At 46.6% G+C, this 21,460-nt stretch overlaps 1 protein-coding gene and 1 non-coding gene across 16 annotated transcripts in view; one reads left to right on the forward strand and one right to left on the reverse strand.

Moving 5' to 3' along the window:
* PTPRS (protein tyrosine phosphatase receptor type S) overlaps positions 1-21,460 on the forward strand; it is a 752,553-nt gene that overhangs the window by 257,368 nt on the left and 473,725 nt on the right. For all 15 annotated transcript variants that reach the window (XM_063914875.1, XM_063914874.1, XM_063914881.1 and 12 more), the window contains exon 5: positions 13,018-13,206. In XM_063914875.1, the coding sequence (XP_063770945.1) occupies positions 13,018-13,206 (189 nt within the window). The remainder of the gene's footprint in view (positions 1-13,017; positions 13,207-21,460) is intronic.
* Positions 2,641-2,769, reverse strand: LOC134932822 (U6atac minor spliceosomal RNA). The gene has a single exon (XR_010179498.1). It is a non-coding gene; the product is annotated as a U6atac minor spliceosomal RNA (small nuclear RNA).

Below are 21,460 nucleotides of genomic sequence, written 5' to 3' on the forward strand. Positions count from 1 at the left end.
CGTTGGTGAAAAACCGAGGAGGAGGCTGGAACCAGAAATCAGGCTTGTACCCCGTACCCAGGCGCCCGGATAGAATTCTGCCCAGACATCCCGAAGTCCCGCAGACAAGCTCCCACCCTGTGGTCCCCCAGGTGAGAGGGAAACCCGTCATGCACTGGGTTTCGTGATGGACCTGGTGTCCTGAAGGGAAGAGGTCGCCGTGGCTCTGCCACATTCTCTGGAACCATGAAAAAGTGCTAATCCGCCTCTGGAATGACCTGAAGCTTCCAGAGGAAGGTACGGAATAAGGTCGAGTTGCTGGCACAGCTGAGGGGAGAAAAGTAGACTTACCCCCAGTCGCATGGGAAATCCACTTCTCCAGGTCGGGCCCAAACAGGACGTCGCCAGCAAATGGTAACACTTCCACCTCCCTCTTTTATTCTGCGTCTGTTTGCCACAGTTGCAACCAGAGAGCACTGCAGCCGAAACTGCTAAGGCGGAGGACCTAGAAACGCGATTATATACCATCTTAGATGCCTAATCTAGATAAGCGTCTGACTCGCTGTGCTCTGCAAAGGGTATAAGATCTTCCTCCGGGGGTCCGGCTCGCAGACCCTCAGCCAGTTGTTTTGCCCAGGCTTCAGCTGCCCTGTTGACCTGGCTTCCTACCAGTGCAGGACACAGTGTTGTGCTTGCTACTGTGTTATTGGACATTCATTTTCTAATTTCCTGTCCGATGCCTCCTTTAAGGAGGTACTGGCAGCACCGTCGTTTTGGGCAGATGAAACACTGAGGAAACTACTGTAGGGGGAGTCTTTTATTACTTCCTGCTTTCAGCAGGGAAGGATATGCAGACAAAGGTCGACAGGGCACCTGATGTCCCCCTTTAAAACTTGGCGTATTACGACAATCAATGCCTCAATGCCGTGGAACCAGGGCCGTAACTACGTGTGTGCCAAGGGGGCTTGGCACACAGCGCAGTTGCCCTGAGGGCGCAACGGCCAGCGGCATGTAATGAGTCAAATTGACTCATTACATGCCGCCGAAGTCTGCGCCGTGCGCCCCGCTGTGTAGGGAGAAGAGGACCAGCGCCGGGCAGCGGAGAGAAGGAGGAGGAAGGAGGGGGAGCAGTGAGCCGCAGCAGCGCTATTTGATTGGTAGTAAGCGCCGCTGCAGCATCCCCCTCTCCTCCTGTATTGGCTGCCCGGCGCTGCTAAGGATGCTGGGATGCGGTTCCCCAGCATCCACAGCAGCGCCAGGCAACCAATACAGGAGGAGAGGGGGATGCTGCAGCGGCGCTTACTACCAATCAAATAGCGCTGCTGCGGCTCCCCCTCCCTCCTCCTCCTTCTCACCTCACACAGCCTGCACCGAGAGGAAGTTGCACGAGGAGCCTGTCAGCGGGGAGAAGGTAAGTATATCCCCCCCTCTCTCTCTCTCTCTCTCTCTCGGACACCGTCTGCCGCAATGTGTAAAATGGGGTCTCGTCTGCCGCAATGTGTAAAATGGGGTCCCGGCTGCCGCAATGTGTAAAATGGGGTCTCGTCTGCCGCAATGTGTAAAATGGGGTCCCGGCTGCCGCAATGTGTAAAAAGGGGTCCCGGCTGCCGCAATGTGTAAAATGGGGTCCCGGCTGCCGCAATGTGTAAAATGGGGTCCCGTCTGCTGCAATGTGTAAAATGGGGTCCCGGCTGCCGCAATGTGTAAAAAGGGGTCCCGGCTGCCGCAATGTGTAAAATGGGGTCCCGGCTGCCGCAATGTGTAAAATGGGGTCCCGGCTGCCGCAATGTGTAAAATGGGGTCCCGTCTGCCGCAATGTGTAAAAAGGGGTCCTGGATGCCGCAATGTGTAAAAATGGGGACTGGCTGCCGCAATGTGTAAAAAGGGGGACTGGATGCCGCAATGTGTAAAGAGGGGGACTGGCTGCCGCAATGTGTAAAAATGGGGACTGGCTGCCGTAATGTGTAAAAAGGGGGCCTGGATGCCGCAATGTGTAAAAAGGGGGCCTGGATGCCGCAATGTGTAAAAAGGGGGCCTGGATGCCGCAATGTGTAAAAAGGGGGACTGGCTACCGCAATGTGTAAAAAGGGGGACTGGCTGCCGTAATGTGTAAAAAGGGTGCCTGGATGCCGCAATGTGTAAAAAGGTGGACTGGCTGCCGTAATGTGTAAAAAGGGGGCCTGGATGCCGCAATGTGTAAAAAGGGGGCCTGGCTGCTGCAATGTGTAAAAAGGGGGACTAGCTGCCGCAATGTGTAAAAAGGGGGACTGGCTGCTGTAATGTGTAAAAAGGGGGACGCTGTCTATTGTAATGTATAAAAGGGGCGCTACTGTGCAGCGTAATTTGAATAATGTAGACTACTGTGCACCGTAGTATGAATTGCTATTATTTTGTGGCCACGCCCCTTCCCCATTAAGCCACGCCCCTATAAAAAATTTGCACGCCTACGGCGCGCACTGCCCCTATCTTACATTGGGGGGGGGGGGGGCGCCACTATCGTTTCTTGCACACAGCGCTAAAATGCCTAGTTACGGCACTGCGTGGAACACAGTCTCCGGTTCCTCCGGGGTCTGTTTCTCCTCTGATTGTGGAAACTTGCCCCCACTAATGGGGGCATATCCTCATCTTTTGAATCATCCGAATGCAGGACAGAGGGTAACAGTAAAAACTTGGTTCGAGATGCCACTAAGTAGGTGCCAGTGTCTTAACCGTATGTGTGTTGTAAAGGTCACTGAGACCTCTGCCATCCTTGTCAAGGGGAGTGCTAACCTTCCCTCTTTTATTCAACACCTCTATGAAGACTTGCGCCACAGTGGGGGATGGAACCATGGCCTTAGTGAGCGCTTCCTCTGACCTTGCTAGGCCAGTTCTGGGTTTGGTGAGGGGGTCAGATTTCTGAGATCTGGAAACCTCCCGAAGAGGTGTGATATAACAGTAGTGAGCTGCGACGCCCAAATGGTGTATCCTGCATTTGTGGTGATCTATCGAGCCTTTTTGCTCCTAATCAGAAGAGTCACATAAAAGGGAGCACAGTACAACAGTAGTGTAGTGGACAGTGTGAGAAGAGATACTGAGGCAGGAGAGAAGGGCAGAGGAAGAGGATAATCACACTAGCCCCAATCAGCGCTGGTAGCAATGCTAAAACGCTAGGCACAGTATATGCAGTAACGAAAGTGAAACACTGTTACATGTGCTCAATTACTCTCCTGATAAAACCTCTACACCAGGCATGTCAAACTCAAAATCCCAACTGGGCCGAATAATCAAGGTCTTGCGTGGGCCGCAAGAAAAAGAAAGGGTCTTATATGCAATTTTCAAAGGGTTATTAGAAAAACCAGAAAATATTTACTTTAATGTTTTCTTCCCGATACTTGACATCTCTTTGCTGTCGCCAGCTTTCCAATAACTGTGTGGTCCCCTCTCCCTTATTTACTAATACAGGTTGAGTATCCCTTATCCAAAATGCTTGGGACAAGAGGTATTTTGGATATCGGATTTTTCCGTATTTTGGAATAATTGCATACCATAAAGAGATATCATGGCGATGGGACCTAAATCTAAGCACAGAATGCGTTTATGTTTCATATACACCTTATACACACAGCCTGAAGGTCATTTTAGACAATATTTTTTATAACTTTGTGCATTAAACAAAGTGTGTGTACATTCACACAATTCATTTATGTTTCATATACACCTTATACACACAGCCTGAAGGGAATTTAATACAATATTTTTAATAACTTTGTGTATTAAACAAAGTTTGTGTACATTGAGCCATCAAAAAACAAAGGTTTCACTATCTCACTCTCACTCAAAAAAGTCCGTATTTCGGAATATTCCGTATTTCGGAATATATGGATATGGGATACTCAACCTGTAATACCATATATCAGTGTGTGCCAGGAGCTGTTATTCCACATCATATATTAAAGTGCGGTCATCTCTCCCCTATATAATAATAATAGTAGTAATACCATTTCTCTGACGTCCTAGTGGATGCTGGGAACTCCGTAAGGACCATGGGGAATAGCGGCTCCGCATGAGACTGGGCACAACTAAGAAAGATTTAGGACTACCTGGTGTGCACTGGCTCCTCCCTCTATGCCCCTCCTCCAGACCTCAGTTAGAATTTTGTGCCCGGCCGAGCTGGTTGCACACTAGGGCCTCTCCTGAGCTCTTAGAAAGAAAGTATATTTAGGTTTTTTATTTTCAGTGAGATCTGCTGGCAACAGACTCACTGCTTCGAGGGACTGAGGGGAGAAGAAGCGAACCTACCTGCTTGCAGCTAGCTTGGGCTTCTTAGGCTACTGGACACCATTAGCTCCAGAGGGATCGAACACAGGCCCAGCCTCGGTCGTCCGGTCCCGGAGCCGCGCCGCCGTCCCCCTTGCAGAGCCAGAAGCAAGAAGAACGTCCAGAAAATCGGCGGCTGAAGACTCCGGTCTTCATTAAGGTAGCGCACAGCACTGCAGCTGTGCGCCTTTGCTCCCCATGCACACCTCACACTCCGGTCACTGATGGGTGCAGGGCGCTGGGGCGGGGCGCCCTGGGCTGCAATATAAATACCTTAGCTTGGCAAAAAAAACACATAATATAGTCAGGAAGACTATATATGTGTAAAATCCCCTGCCAAAAATATCCTGAAAAAAGCGGGAGAAGTCCGCCGTGAAGGGGGCGGGGCTATCTCCCTCAGCACACTGGCGCCATTTTCCTCTCACAGCTCCGCTGGAAGGACGCTCCCCAGGCTCTCCCCTGCACTTTCCAGGCTCAATAGGGTAAAAAAGAGAGGGGGGGCACTAAATTTAGGCGCAAATTGTGTATTATAGCAGCTATAGGGGAAAAATCACTGTGTGTAGTGGGTATCCCTGTATTATATAGCGCTCTGGTGTGTGCTGGCATACTCTCTGTCTCCCCAAAGGACTTTGTGGGGTCCTGTCCTCAGTCAGAGCATTCCCTGTGTGTGTGCGGTGTGTCGGTACGGCTGTGTCGACATGTTTGATGAGGAGGCTTATGTGGAGGCGGAGCAGGTGCCGATAAATGTGATGTCACCCCCTGCGGGGTCGACACCTGAATGGATGGACATGTGGAAGGAATTACGCGACAGTGTCAACTCCTTACATAAAAGGTTTGACGACCTAGCAGATGTGGGACAGCCGGCTGCTCAGCCCGTGCCTGCCCAGGCGTCTCAAAAGCCATCAGGGGCTCTAAAACGCCCACTACCTCAGATGGTAGACACAGATGTCGACACGGATACTGACTCCAGTGTCGACGACGATGAGACTAGTGTACATTCCAATAGAGCCATTCGTTATATGATTACGGCAATGAAAAATGTGTTGCACATTTCTGATATTACCCCAGGTACCACAAAAAAGGGTATTATGTTTGGGGAGAAAAAGCTACCAGTGGTGTTTCCCCCATCTGATGAATTAAATGAAGTGTGTGAAGAAGCGTGGGCTTCCCCCGATAAAAAACTGGTAATTTCAAAAAAGTTACTAATGTCGTACCCTTTCCCGCCAGAGGACAGGTCACGTTGGGAGACATCCCCTAGGGTGGATAAAGCGCTCACACGTCTGTCTAAAAAGGTGGCACTACCGTCTCCGGACACGGCCGCCCTACAGGAACCTGTGGATAGAAAGCAGGAGGCTATCCTGAAGTCTGTATATACACACTCAGGAATTATACTGAGACCGGCTATTGCTTCAGCATGGATGTGCAGTGCTGCAGCTGCGTGGTCAGATTCCCTGTCGTAAAACATTGATACCCTAGATAGGGACACTATATTGCTAACCGTAGAGCATATTAAAGACGCTGTCTTATACATGAGAGATGCACAGAGGGATATTTGCCGGCTGGCATCTAAAATAAACGCAATGTCCATTTCTGCCAGGAGAGGATTGTGGACTCGGCAGTGGACAGGAGATGCAGATTCTAAAAGGCACATGGAAGTTTTGCCTTACAAGGGTGAGGAGTTGTTTGGGGATGGTCTCTCGGACCTCGTTTCCACAGCGACAGCTGGGAAGTCAGCATTTTTACCCCATGTTCCCTCACAGCCAAAGAAAGCACCGTATTATCAGGTACAGTCCTTTCGGCCCCAGAAAGGCAAGTGGGTTAGAGGCACGTCCTTTCTGCTCAGAGGCAGAGGTAGAGGGAAAAAGCTGCAACATACAGCCAGTTCCCAGGAACAAAAGTCCTCCCCCGCTTCCTCTAAGTCCATCGCATGACGCTGGGGCTCCACAGGCGGAGCCAGGTACGGTGGGGGCCCGTCTCAAGAACTTCAGCGACCAGTGGGCTCGCTCACGGGTGGATCCCTGGTTTCTACAAGTAGTATCTCAGGGGTACAAGCTGGAATTCGAGACGTCTCCCCCTCACCGTTTCCTCAAATCTGCCTTGCCGACAGCTCCCCCGGACAGGGAGGCAGTGCTGGAGGCGATTCACAAGCTGTTTTCTCAGCAGGTGATAATCAAGGTACCCCTCCTTCAACAAGGACGGGGTTACTATTCCACAATGTTTGTGGTACCGAAACCGGACGGTTCGGTGAGACCCATTTTAAATTTAAAATCCTTGAACACTTATATAAGAAGGTTCAAGTTCAAGATGGAATCACTCAGGGCGGTGATTGCAAGCCTGGACGAGGGGGATTACATGGTATCACTGGACATCAAGGATGCTTACCTGCATGTCCCCATTTACCCTCCTCACCAGGAGTACCTCAGATTTGTGGTACAGGACTGTCATTACCAATTCCAGACGTTGCCGTTTGGTCTGTCCACGGCACCGAGGGTATTTACCAAGGTAATGGCCGAAATGATGACACTCCTTCGAAAAAAGGGAGTTTTAATTATCCCGTACTTGGACGATCTCCTTATAAAGGCGAGGTCCAGGGAACAGTTGTTGATCGGAGTAGCACTTGCTCGGGAAGTGCTACAACAGCACGGCTGGATCCTGAATTTTCCAAAGTCGCAGCTGGTTCCTACAACGCGTCTACTGTTCCTGGGGATGGTTCTGGACACGGAACAGAAAAAAGTGTTTCTCCCGGAGGAGAAGGCCAAGGAGTTGTCATCTCTAGTCAGAGACCTCCTAAAACCAAAACAGGTGTCGGTGCACCATTGCACGCGAGTCCTGGGAAAGATGGTGGCTTCTTAAGAAGCAATTCCTTTCGGAAGGTTCCATGCAAGGATCTTTCAGTGGGATCTGTTGGACAAGTGGTCCGGATCGCATCTTCAGATGCATCGGCTGATAACCCTGTCTCCAAGGACCAGGGTGTCGCTGTTGTGGTGGCTGCAGAGTGCTTATCTTCTAGAGGGCCGCAGATTCGGCATACAGGACTGGCTCCTGGTGACCACGGATGCCAGCCTTCGAGGCTGGGGGGCAGTCACACAGGGAAGAAACTTCCAAGGACTATGGACAAGTCAGGAGACTTCCCTACACATAAATATTCTGGAACTAAGGGCCATTTACAATGCCCTAAGTCAGGCACGACCCCTGCTTCAACACCAGCCGGTGCTGATCCAGTCAGACAACATCACGGCGGTCGCCCATGTAAACCGACAGGGCGGCACAAGAAGCAGGATGGCGATGGCAGAAGCCACAAGGATTCTCCGATGGGCGGAAAATCACGTGATAGCACTGTCAGCAGTGTTCATTCCGGGAGTGGACAACTGGGAAGCAGACTTCCTCAGCAGGCACGACCTCCACCCGGGAGAGTGGGGACTTCATCCAGAAGTCTTCAAGCTGATTGTAAATCGCTGGGAACGGCCACAGGTGGACATGATGGCGTCCCGCCTCAACAAAAAGCTAAAAAAATATTGCGCCAGGTCAAGGGACCCTCCGGCGATAGCTGTGGACGCTCTAGTGACACCGTGGGTGTACCAGTCGGTTTATGTGTTCCCTCCTCTGCCTCTCATACCCAAGGTACTGAGAATAATAAGAAGGAGAGGAGTAAGAACTATACTTGTGGTTCCGGATTGGCCAAGAAGACCTTGGTACCCAGAACTTCAAGAAATGATCTCAGAGGACCCATGGCCTCTGCCGCTCAGACAGGACCTGCTGCTGCAGGGACCCTGTCTGTTCCAAGACTTACCACGGCTGCTTTTGACGGCATGGCGGTTGAACGCCGGATCCTGAAGGAAAAGGGCATTCCGGAGGAAGTCATCCCTACGCTGCTTAAAGCTAGGAAGGAGGTGACCGCAAACCATTATCACCGCATATGGCGAAAATATGTTGCGTGGTGTGCGGCCAGAAGGGCCTCAACGGAGGAATTTCAGCTGGGTCGATTTCTGCACTTCCTACAGTCAGGGGTGACTATGGGCCTGAAATTGGGTTCCATTAAGGTCCAAATTTCGGCTCTGTCGATTTTCTTCCAAAAAGAACTGGCTTCACTGCCTGAAGTTCAGACGTTTGTTAAAGGAGTGCTGCATATTCAGCCCCCTTTTGTGCCTCCAGTGGCACCTTGAGATCTCAACGTGGTGTTGAATTTCCTTAAGTCACATTGGTTTGAGCCACTTAAAACCGTGGAACTAAAATATCTCACGTGGAAAGTGGTCATGCTGTTGGCCTTGGCTTCGGCCAGGCGTGTGTCAGAATTGGCGGCTTTGTCATGTAAAAGCCCTTATCTGATTTTCCATATGGATAGGGCGGAATTGAGGACTCGTCCCCAATTTCGTCCTAAGGTGGTATCAGCTTTTCATTTGAACCAACCTATTGTGGTGCCTGCGGCTTCTAAGGACTTGGAGGATTCCAAGTTGCTGGACATAGTCAGAGCCCTGAAAATCTATGTTTCCAGGACGGCTGGAGTCAGGAAAACTGACTCGCTATTTATCCTGTATGCGCCCAACAAGCTGGGTGCTCCTGCTTCAAAGCAGTCTATTGCTCGCTGGATCTGTAATACGATTCAACTTGCACATTCTGCGGCTGGACTGCTGCATCCTAAATCTGTAAAAGCCCATTCCACGAGGAAAGTGGGCTCTTCTTGGGCGGCGGCCCGAGGGGTCTCGGCTTTACAACTTTGCCGAGCTGCTACTTGGTCGGGTTCAAACACATTTGCTAAATTCTACAAGTTTGATACCCTGGCTGAGGAGGACCTTGAGTTTGCTCATTCGGTGCTGCAGAGTCATCCGCTCTCTCCCGCCCGTTTGGGAGCTTTGGTATAATCCCCATGGTCCTTACGGAGTTCCCAGCATCCACTAGGACGTCAGAGAAAATAAGATTTACTCACCGGTTAATCTATTTCTCGTAGTCCGTAGTGGATGCTGGGCGCCCATCCCAAGTGCGGATTGTCTGTAATACTTGTATATAGTTATTGCCTAACTAAAGGGTTATTGTTATGAGCCATCTGTTCGTGAGGCTCAGTTGTTTTTCATACTGTTAACTGGGTATAGTATCACGAGTTATACGGTGTGATTGGTGTGGCTGGTATGAGTCTTACCCGGGATTCCAAAATCCTTTCCTTATTGTGTCAGCTCTTCCGGGCACAGTTTCCTAACTGAGGTCTGGAGGAGGGGCATAGAGGGAGGAGCCAGTGCACACCAGGTAGTCCTAAATCTTTCTTAGTTGTGCCCAGTCTCCTGCGGAGCCGCTATTCCCCATGGTCCTTACAGAGTTCCCAGCATCCACTACGGACTACGAGAAATAGATTTACCGGTGAGTAAATCTTATTATTTCAGTGTGTGCCAGGAACTGTTATTCCCCTCATATATAAAAATGTGGTCCTCTCTCTCCTATATAATAATAATAATAATAATAATATACACTGACTACACTATCTTTCTGAGTGTGCCAGGAGCTGTTATTCGCCCTCATATATAAAAATGCGATCCTCTCTCCCCTATATAGTAATAATAATAATAATATACACAGACTACACTATCTTTCTGAGTGTGCCAGGAGCTGTTATTCGCCCTCATATATAAAAATGCGGTACTCTCTCCCCTATATAGTAATAATACTACTTATATAGGAGCTGCTATTGGCCCTCATATATATTTATACATGTTCCCATCAGCAGTGTGCTCACCGCTGTTTTCAGGGCTATACTAGTGCTGACGGCGCCGCCTCCGCTGGTCACGCTGGTGTCCAAGGGTCTCCTCCGGCGCAGGTGAGTGGAATCAGGTGCCGGTTTGTAAGCCAATGAAAGCTCGCGGCCCGGTAGCCAATCAAGAGCCGCTGCTGCCGGTCCGCAAGCTCTGATTGGCTCCGGCGCTTTATTTGAAATAGCAGAAGTCCGCCTTAGTCCTTAGGTGTACGGCACGCAGCGCGCGGGCGACAAAAGTAGGCGCGGTAGGTGCCACAAGTTTAACACCTCTGCTCTACACCATTGATAACTCACGATCTTGTTTAAGGTCTTTCAGTCTCAGCGCTGCCTTAGAAGGTCAGCGCAGTCTAAACAGTGTTGCAGGAACCACTGGTAAGTGCGTCCTCTGCCTTTAGTAATGGCCACGGCTACTGCTGTACTGTGATAGCACCGGGGCAGCTGAGAGCAAGGAGTTGAACTTCGGGAGTTAGCTCCGCCTCCCCCCCCCATTATGGTGTTCCTTTGTGCGGACCGCTGCTGGGACTGCCTAAATCACTGCCATTTGTTTGTGCCTGGCATCGGTGATACTCATGTTTTCACCTGTCTCGATGTAACCTGGTTGTTCCTGTAAATGTACCTTGTATATAAAATAGAAACTAATATACATTATATATTTTATGTTGGATGTTACAAATAAACATCAAAATTTTACTAATCAAAGGCTATATATCTTGGGTGTCTGCAATTTTTTGCTGAGAGGGTATCTTGTAGGTAAAATACCTGGCTGAGTACAATCAAGCATCAGTTCCAAAAGAGATTGGAATATCCACTCCAGGCTGGGATTTTAATCGAGTCTAATAGAAACACGGTTGAAAGCATTCAGAATTCTACATTTTTACATTTATATGGACTTTTACACGAACAATTGTTTTTGATGCTCCAGCGCCCCCCGGGTTTTATTTTTTGTCTACATTGTTTCTGTTCCCACTAACAGGGGTTCTGTACAGTATTATATATACTCGACCGCCAACTGGGTTGCATTTATATATGTCACTGTCATTTAGTTGGATCCCCGATATTTTATTTTATTATACTGTAATTTGATTAGTATATCACAAGTCTCTCACCAAGTGCAGGTGCTGTTTACAAGTGTATTCACACGGCAAAGTAGATGGGCTTTGCCTGCCTATGACGATGACTCACTTGTGACTATATAGTTGGTAAATGCAGAGTGCTCTCACCGGGTAGTCAGCGTTGTAGATTAAGCAATAGAGGAGGGATAACGCAGCCGTGGCGGAACCTCCGATGTATGAACGCTTCCGTGGAAAAGTGGTAAGCAGTTGGTTCGGACTTAATTGTGGAAGCTGTCAAAACCTTGACAGGTTTCTCTATTATACATATAGAACAGTTTCCTCAGAAGGAGCATCCAATAGTGTGTGAAGTGGCAGCCTGCGGCTCATTCATTGGTTGAACGTGTAGGCTGCAGGAAAGCTGATAAAGATATTCATGGCAGCGTATAGAGCTGAGACATAGAGGAATGAGCTCTCACTCTCCTATCTCCTGAGTTTACATCAGCTTGTCAGCAAAAAGTTAGGCTGGCTGTATTATATATTTTTTTTATGCTCTGTGTCGTGGTCATATATATGTGTATGTACATATATGTGTATAACATATACTGTATATATATATATATATATATATATATATATACAGTGAATGCATAGCATGCGTATGCCCCATTATGCTGCTACTTGTGTGTGCCAAGATCTAAGATGACACATCTGTATATACAATTTAGTAAGCATTCTTTTTGTATCATACAATACAGAGATAGCGATCACTATATGACACAGAGCATCCCAGTAACCACTATACAATACAAAAAGTATCCCAGTAACCAGAAGGTAATACATAGTGAACGTCATATAATGCACACACCAGTGTCCCATACTCTACCAATGCTCAGTCTGCATTTTACACTTTTCCTCCACCACCTTTTTCTCTCCACTACAGTGGACCACTCCACAAAGAAGGTAGGCAGAACCCAAATATGCTTTGGTTATGGTTTTTAATTCGATATGCCCATTTCTTTCTGTTGTGTAAAGCTGCTACGAGAACCTGGTGCATTTACTTATGTTGCTATACCTCCCTTGCAGCACTCCTTTGCTCCGAGTCAATCCATATCTCTGTTACTATAAATTTTGACAGGCTGTAATGTGTTATAGGCCCTACACACTGGCCGACATCACTCAAAGATATGAACGATCTTGTTCATTAATGAACGGGATACCGTTCATATCTTTGAGTGTGGAGGCACCAGCGATGAACGATGTGCGGCCCCGCGCTCGTTCATCGCTGGTGCCCCGTCGGCTGTGCATGCAGGCCAATATGGACAATCTCGTCCATATTTGCCTGCACTGCTACGGAGCCGGGTGACGGGGGGAGTGAAGAAACTTCACTGCCCCCCCCCAGCCGCCGGGTCGGCCGTATCCGCTGTCGGGCAGCTCAGCGGCGGATCGGCCAATGTGTAGGGCCCTTTACTCATGTACCTCATTATTATTTTGGTCTCCTGTCACCTCATTATCAAGCATTCTAAATGCAGACGTAATAGTTAAACGTGTTAGTCGGTGTTTCCTGTATTATAACAATAATCGTAAAAACAATGATCTTTTAAAATGGGTATACTTTTTAATACATGTAATTTTTTTTGTTTTTATTCTATTTTAAACTTGTAATACTTGTAAGATATAGGAGGAGCAGATGTACTAAGCCGTGGAGAGAGAGAAAGCACCTTCCAACCAGCTCCTAACTGTCATTTTTCAAACGCAGCCTGTAACATGGCAGTTAGGAGTTGATTGGCTGGTACTTTATCTCGCTCCACTTTATCAGTCTACAGGGCTAGAACGTTAAACATCTTATTTGTATAAACTGTTTCTTGGGTTGTTTTTTAGTCAGTATGTAGTACATGATTTTAACACTATCTAATTGTCTTATGATGTCTTCTCCGTGATCTTTGTGTGCAGAGGACCAGCTCCCTCCTGGTTTTCCAAATATTGATATGGGCCCACAGCTCAAGGTGGTTGAGCGTACAAGAACAGCTACAATGTTGTGTGCAGCAAGTGGCAATCCAGATCCTGAAATAACCTGGTTTAAAGACTTCCTTCCTGTAGATCCTGCCACCAGTAATGGAAGAATCAAACAACTCAGATCGGGTAAGAAGAAACATGGCACTTGATGGGAACAGTATAGTTGTCCATAACAGAAATTCAGTATGTTTTAATCAGTACATATAAGGAATCCAATCAAAATTGAAAGTATGTTTTTATAATAATACGGGTGTATGAACATGCACAAGCCACATAAAAGGTGATCCTTATCAACTTCAAACAGAGCTGACCCTAGGCAGTCAGTATAGACAAATGCTAGTGGTATCTGAAAAGCCTTGGGGCATCTGGGCAGGCTGAACATTTGATTCTAATAAGCAATTTTGAACTGTAGCTATATTGCTGCTGCTATAGCTTTATTGCGGTGGCCGGTGCAATGAAGTTTGTTTTGTTTATTGCGGCACCAATTCAAGAAGCACTGCTGAGACAGGCAGAGTAGAGGAGCCGGTGGCAGCCAGAAGACATTAAAAAAGATACTGGAGAGACACTTTTGTGGGCTGGGGCCAGAGTCTGCAGTAATTCTTTCATGTTGTTTGAGATGTTATATATATATATATATATATATATTAGTGTGCACTATTTTAACAACATTCTGGGGCTCGAGAGACATTTGTGTGGGTTGGGCCATAGTCTGCAGAGATTCATTTGTGTTGTTTGAGATATAGAAGTGTGCACTATTTTAACATCGTTCTGGAGCTTGGGGCTGGAGAGACACGTGTGGGCTGGTAAAACACAAGGGTAGATGAGGCTGTGTAGGATGGGGAGCACAACACAACACAATGGGGAAGAACCCGGGGCACATAAAGAACTTTCTATAAAAGAGTGATTAGTGTATATGATATTAAATGATGGAGTTTTATTAATAATAAAATGAACAACACCAAATTATGTTGACAGAGCGAACATTGGCATCATAGATCAGATAATAGTGTCAGATATACATATTAAAATGCATATCAAAATGAATACAGTACAGCAGTTGCTGATATTTAAACACAAATATGCAGACAAATTTGTAATAAGTGTTAAAAGGCAAGCAGATATATACAATATAAACACTTTTTTAATGGTTGGTGAATCAGCAGTTGTAAAATATACTTACTCTTGAAATGGTTTCTCATTCTATAGAAAAACCCATCCTTGTTCAATTTCTGATCATTTGCCAATGTTGTGTTACAGTATATCTAAACATGCTTTGTTTGTTTTTTTTATGTAATTTTCACTTATTACATTTTTAAAAATGTTATTTTTATTAATGTTTTCTCTCTAATGTGTGTTGCTTTTTTGTCATTTGGAAAATGTGTATTTTATAATGACCTGTGCCTAAATGTCTTGTTTAACTCTAAAAAACGTTATTCTTTTAATCTTGTTTCTTTTATACACACACACATACTCATATTGTAACTAGAATATTGTTCTTCCTACATTAATAACCTACAGTTTGGCGAGTTTCCTTTTTTCAGAGGTGTTCTCTCATCTAGAAGTATGGTTAAAAAAAGATGCAAGAAGCTGTCTATTTCTACTGCAATGTTTTTTAGTGGATCGTACAAATATAAAAAAGAAAAACAGCTTATACTGGTCTATAGAAATATACATCTTGTATACTGACAACATAATGTATTAGTAGCGTATTTTAGACTGCTAGTGCATGCAAGTTTCCCAAGTGTATTCAGAATTATTGTGAGTCCCTCATCATGAATTAATATATTTAAAAAAGTTATGAAATTTGGTTAATGTTATATGTACCCAGCTTCACAATTTCTACCAGAATAAAATGTGTGAGCACATATATGTAGTAAAGTTCTAGGAAGAAGATATGCACACAGAATAGCCTGTGATAAAACTGTTGTAGATGTAGGGGGCTATTAAGTGATGAGGGGAGCACATGTGCAGTCTCCTTCCAGGCCTCCTCTTCTCTAGCAGAGGTGCATTAGTGAGCATTGGGGGTGATTCAGGGCCATCTTAACAGCAGTGTAGGCCCCTGGGCAAAGCAGTGCACTGGAGCACATACCCGTCCTCCAGCAGTAGGGATTGCATGCTATCAGTGGCAACTTTGATGTCCGTGGGTGGTAGGGGGTGTTCCATCTTTCGCTCAGCACTTAGGTCCTGGAGGAGTAATTTCTGCCAATTACTCTGCACAGATGGCGGGAGATGGGGTGGGAAAGAGAACATTAAACTGTAGAAGGGGGCATTGTACTGAATGAAGGGTCCCCGTGACATGACTTCCAGGGTGGTAGGGGGTGTTTAATACGCAGGGAAGGGGTGAATAGTGAAGTGGGCTTTAATAGTCATCATTTTCCGGTGGTAGGGAAGCTTACTTGACTGCAGATATCTCCAGTTCCTGGAAATAGATTTCCTAGCTATCAATGGGATAAAAAACTAGAGAGTTCCACCTTTTCAGGAGGTACTGGGGACCTGGGGATCAGAGTTCAGGATCCAGAGCAATTGATCGAAGAAAATATAAAATTGTATACCAAGCCTGTGGAGCTGGAGCAGGTACCAGCTGTTGGAAGGCTGATATCTCTGGTTCTGGTGTAGTAGAGACAATTTGCCATTGTCCTTCGAAAGGGGAGAGTCACAGCTTTTGGAGTATACCCTCCGAAAAACTATTAAGTCAGACAGAACATGAGATATCTGGCTGGAAAGAGCAAGTAATGGGCTTGGATGTTGACAACTGCTTTGAAGTCTGATACCTCTGGTTCCCCAGGTCCGATTTTCAAAGTCTGGTACCTCTGGAAAAAGGGGACACTCAGCTATCAGCGTAGAGCCCTTATTCTTCTAGGGCTCTTGAGCAACTGCCCATTGAGTCCATATGAAAAGATGGCTCTGTGATGATTCAGTAAGGATTGCATAAGCGATCTTTATTGCATTTACCCTATGTTAGGCTCCTATGCACGAGCAGGTGGCGCAGGTATGTGAACGCCTCTGTCTGATAGGCAGAGGCGTTCGTGGGGAGGGGTGACGGGCATTCGGGAAAATGGGGGGTTTGTCTCCCCCATTTTCAGGGAGTGGTGAGGCCAAGGACTGCGTCGCGAGATGCAGTTTCCTTGGCCTCACAAGCCGCACTGCGATGCCAAGGATGAGTAAGTTGAAACTTACTCAGCCTGCCGTCGCAGATGAACATCGCAACTGATGGTCGAGATGTCCATCTGAGATGTGATCGCATTGCAAATGCAGGGAGGTGTGGTATGCACCTCCTTCTGCATTTGCATTGCTAAGGACTGCAAATGCAAAGCTGTTGCGAGCAGCTCTGCATTGGCAATCCTTAATGAGGACTAGTAGACTCTGGCGCTAGTAGACTTTAGTGCTGTGCCAGGAAAATGGCCACCACATAATTTTCCTTATGATTTTGCAGTATTGCCAATGGACCAAGGGGCCCGTGTGGCATACCCTGCGCCACTTATAGATACACCACTGAGTAGATGCCACTGTAGCCCTAATTCCAACATTTATAATAATAATATTTTAATTATTATTATTTATGTAGCACTCTTTCTCCAGAAGGACTCAAGGTGCTAAAGAAATTGTAGGAGCAAAATACAATACAGTCTATGAATTAGCGAGACCATGGATTTAATACAAAGGGTGTGGCGGCCATTTTGAGTCCTCAGATGCAATGGATTATTCATCCTACTAGTGAAGGGATCCAAGTGAGGCAGCCATTTTTGGACGCACTATATAGGATTATACTGGGCAGAACATTCAAATGCGTGGATCTGTTGGCACACAATGCATGAGATAGGATTAAAAGATCAATTAGCCAACAGTGTACCCACTGCGCAAAGCATTCAGACTAAAAGAAAAATGCCCTTTTCCGACCTCTTTCTATCACACCCAGAGGCGTAACTAGGGTTTTCGGAGCCCAGGGCAAGATGAAGAGTGGCGCCCCCCGCCCCCCCCCCCCAAAAAAAAACACAAAAAAAAAACACAACAAAAAAAAACAAAAAAACACACACACCAAAAGAAGTATGTGTGCACGGTGAAGGCGCGATTGGTGAAAAATGGGCATGGCCACTGAAAATGGGGCGTTCCAACATGACTATCACCTACCCCCTGTGTCGCCTTTCAGCACACCTTTGTTCAATTTTTGCACAGTACGCATGCAGAGTCCCCTTTTTTCACAGTGCCAGATACACAATTGCCCCGCAGTGCCAGATACACAGTGCCAGATACAGCGCCCCACAGTGCCAGATACATATTGCCCCACAGCGCCAGATACAATGCACCACAGCACCAGATACAATGCCCCACAGTGTCAGATCCACAGTGACAGATACAGCGCCCCACAGTGCCAGATACATGCCCCACAGTGCCAGTTACATGCCCTACAGTGCCAGATACATGCCCCACAGTGCCAGATACATGCCCCACAGTACCAGATACATGCCCCACAGTGCCAGTTACATTGTCCCACAGTGCCAGTTACATTGCCCCACAGTGCCAGTTACATTCCCCACAGTGCCAGATACATTCCCCACAGTGCCAGATACATTCCCCACAGTGCCAGTTGCATTGCCCCACAGTGCCAGTTGCATTGCCCCACAGTGCCAGTTGCATTGCCCCACAGTGCCAGTTGCATGCCCCACAGTGCCAGTTGCATTCCCCACAGTGCCAGTTACATGCCCCACAGTGCCAGATACATTGCCCCACAGTGCCAGTTACATGCCCCGCAGTGCCAGTTACATGCCGCCCCCCCCCCCCCCCCGGTCACTCACATTGCCGGTTACATTGCCCCGCAGTGCCAGTTACATTGCATCACAGTGCCAGTTACATTGCCTCACAGTGCCAGTTACATTGCCCCACAGTGCCAGTTACATTGCCTCACAGAGTGCCAGTTACATGCCCCCCCCCCCCCCGGACACTCATCACTTCCTTCCCGTTCCCTCTGTGGCTGTGCTATGTGAGGGGAGGAGAGCGCAGCGCAGCACCTCTCCTGCCTCTCAACGCTCCAGGTCTCCGGCGGCGACTATGTGGCGCCGGTTCGCTAGCCAATCAGAGCTCACGGACCGGCAGCCAATCAGGAGCCGTTCCGCAAGCTCTGATTGGCTAACGCTGCCGGAGACCGGACACACGCAGCGCTGCTGGCAGCGGCGGTGAGGACATTGAGGGGAGGGAGAGACGCTGCGCTCTACTCCCCTCACATTGCGGCGTGACGGGGGCAAGGGGGCATGATGACCTGGCCGCCGGCGGCGCCCCCCCCTGCTGGGCCTGCCATGGCGCCCAGGGCACGTGCCCCACTCGCCCTACCCTAGTTACGCCTCTGATCACTCCAGTTTCATAAAAGGACCATTCCACATCAAATCAACACAGTTTAAAAAAAAAATCTACCTCACAATCTATAATTTTAATTAAATTAAATTTGGAATGATAAATGCTGCCATGAGTGTAAAGAAAAACCCCAAATCTTGGTCTGATATGTACACTGGTTTTGCCTTTAAAGATGCAGTTTATTTAATTACATCTGTAGCTCACCTAATTGAGGTAGAGAGGTGGGTAAGATCTAATTTTAAACCTCTCTTTATGCGCTTTCATATTATATGTAACACATTGCTGTTTCTATAAAAATTTCAAATTTAAACATTTTCTACATTTTGATGTACTCAAAAAGTAATATTTTCAAAACCTGGGGAAAAAAATCTCACAAATTGATAATATTGTTAATAAATCCCAAAAGTTTTATTTTGGGATCATCTGCTACAAGTGGTTTTACATTGGCTGTTTTGTTAAAATAATGAAAATGAGATCTATCTAGACCTGTTCATTAGTTTTAATTCATCTCCTTAAACAATTCCTTCGATTTATATTATATACAGCGACACAGTTTGTTAATGCTAAAATATTTAAACTTTTGAGATAATTTTATGTCTTTCACATATTTTAAGAAAGCGCACTACAGATCATTACCATTTGGTGCTGGTGCTCGGGATGGATGGTGATACTTGATGGGTTGGAACTGACAGAAGCTTCATTATTTTTAGTGTTTCCATTTCAGATTTTGATTTTGCTGAGAACTACTGTTTTTCATGCAGGATAAAGCTCAGAGCTATCATTGGACCAGTTCTCAAGCTACAATTCTCCCATTTGTGGTGTATTACAAGGGAGAGAAACAAACTAGGCATCTTAGCTATGTTGTTATTCCAGACTGTCTGGGACACAACACAGTGGCAGTCTACTGCTTCCAGAGGAAACAAAGTTCTTGAAGACAAAATTAGCAAAACCACCAAAAAAGACTTAAGGGCCCCATACACTTATGCGACCACATGTCACAGGCGATCACCCCGGCAGCTTCCCGGGGGGGCAGGATTGCCCACGATACATCGTATGCTGTCCTTTTGCATGCAATGTATTTTGGGAGATCCCAGCCATGCCCCCAGGTCGGACCTGATTGAATGTGCAGCACATTCAGTCTGGAGGATCCGATCCGATGCTCACGGGAACGCATATCGGATCGGATCGGAACACCTCCAAAATGCCCAATTTCATCTGATATATTGGGCCGAATGCCCGAAATCGGATGAAATCGGGCATTATCGCTCTAGTGTATGGGTCCCTTTACTGCTTCTCTGATGTGTCAGCCACACAATGTAAGAACAAGAAAAATGTTGTCAACTTCCGCTCTCATAAAGTGGCATTTTTCAGCGACTGCTCATGGCTTGTAGATGGCACAGTGAAGAGGTTAGCATCCTCAGCAAGCTTGCAACATCCATGTGGTAATCATTTTTTTACACCACAACTTCAACACAAGAAGAACATATTAAGATAACAATTTTTCTGGATGATCACTTCAAATCACAGTAACTATTCCTGGGACCCAGAAATTCCATGCTTTCATACCTGAGGCATCCATATCAAAAATCATCCAACAAAAATCTTTAAGACTTTTTCCTTCTCACAAAAATATTTGGAACAGATGGTGACAACTTTCTGACACCAGAGGGTACAGATATGTCCTCGTACAGATGTGTCCTCTTACATCTTTGCTCTGTTCTCTACAAATTGCGTTACACATAACATGAGTGCCGTGTGACTCAGTAGCGCAGAGCATCTTTTTTGTGTTTTTCCGCGAAAATGCGTCTTAGACGCACAGTAATGTAACCGGATGCACAAGCAGCTTCTGCTGATTAAAGTGATATGCAGCATGCCTATATTTTGTGCGTGTCTGCGACTGTATTTGGATACAAACTGTTCGTATGAAGATAGAGCCGCAATTACACACAGAATATAGGCATGCCAATTATTTTAATCAGCAGAAGCCGCTTGTGTGTCCTCTTACACTACTGTGTGTCTAAGACGCATTTTCGAAAGAAAAAGGGGAAACAGACTCTTGGCACTTCTGAATCCCGCCACGGCATGGCGCAACTTAAAGGGCTATTTAGCGTGATTCCAGCAAGGATCTATGAGAAGACATCTGTACATCTTTGCTGTAGTCACGCCAATCAGTTCCTCTTGGTATGCCAGGATGCATGAGAATTTTCTAGCGTCAGACGTCTATTTTGCTTATTTTTTTTGTCTTGCTCACAATGTAGTGCGACTAGCACTCGCAAGGAGACTGTGCTGGTTAATTTGATATTTGACACTTGTGAAACTGAGGGTAAGTTTACTAAAGCATCTATCATTTCCTCGGATGCAATAAAGAAATGATAGAGATAATCTGATTGGTTGCTATGGGCAACAGCACCTCTTTTCACTTTTAGAAGCTTTAGTAAATTTACCCCTTAAGTGTTTGAATCTGCACACTTAAGGTGGTTACACATTAGATGACCAGAGAAACAATGTAGTGCGTGCACACTATGCAGTCTTGCTAAATATATCAATATATCTTCAGTGGCCACATCCAGAGGTATGCTGTCATTGTCAATATCTTCAGATTGAGCTGCATGTACGACCAACCTGAAGACGCGACAAATGGCTCATGGGAGTGCAAGATAGTGCGTACACACAGGACAATGTGAACAATTTTATATTCCTGATCTGTTGGAATCGGCCACATCATTAAAAAAAATTGTCTACTGTGTACCCAACTTTAGTGCTACAGTGTAGCAGCCACAGCTTTTTCCAATATAAGTTCTGTTCCCCCCCATATACAAACTCACTCACACACAAAATACAAGTGTCCTATATCAAATTAATCAGCATAGTCACCTTGTGTGTTCTAGTCAAATTGCGTTGCAACTAAGATGCATTTGTGGCAAAAAAAAGATGCCTGATGTTAGCAGAGTGGCATGTGACTTGGTGACTAAGTCACGCCAGGCAGCTTGCGCTGCGTGGTGTATTGAGGCTAGATGTACGAGTACACACCTGT

This window comes from Pseudophryne corroboree, chromosome 1 (genome assembly GCF_028390025.1).
Source record: "Pseudophryne corroboree isolate aPseCor3 chromosome 1, aPseCor3.hap2, whole genome shotgun sequence".
NCBI lineage: Eukaryota > Metazoa > Chordata > Amphibia > Anura > Myobatrachidae > Pseudophryne > Pseudophryne corroboree.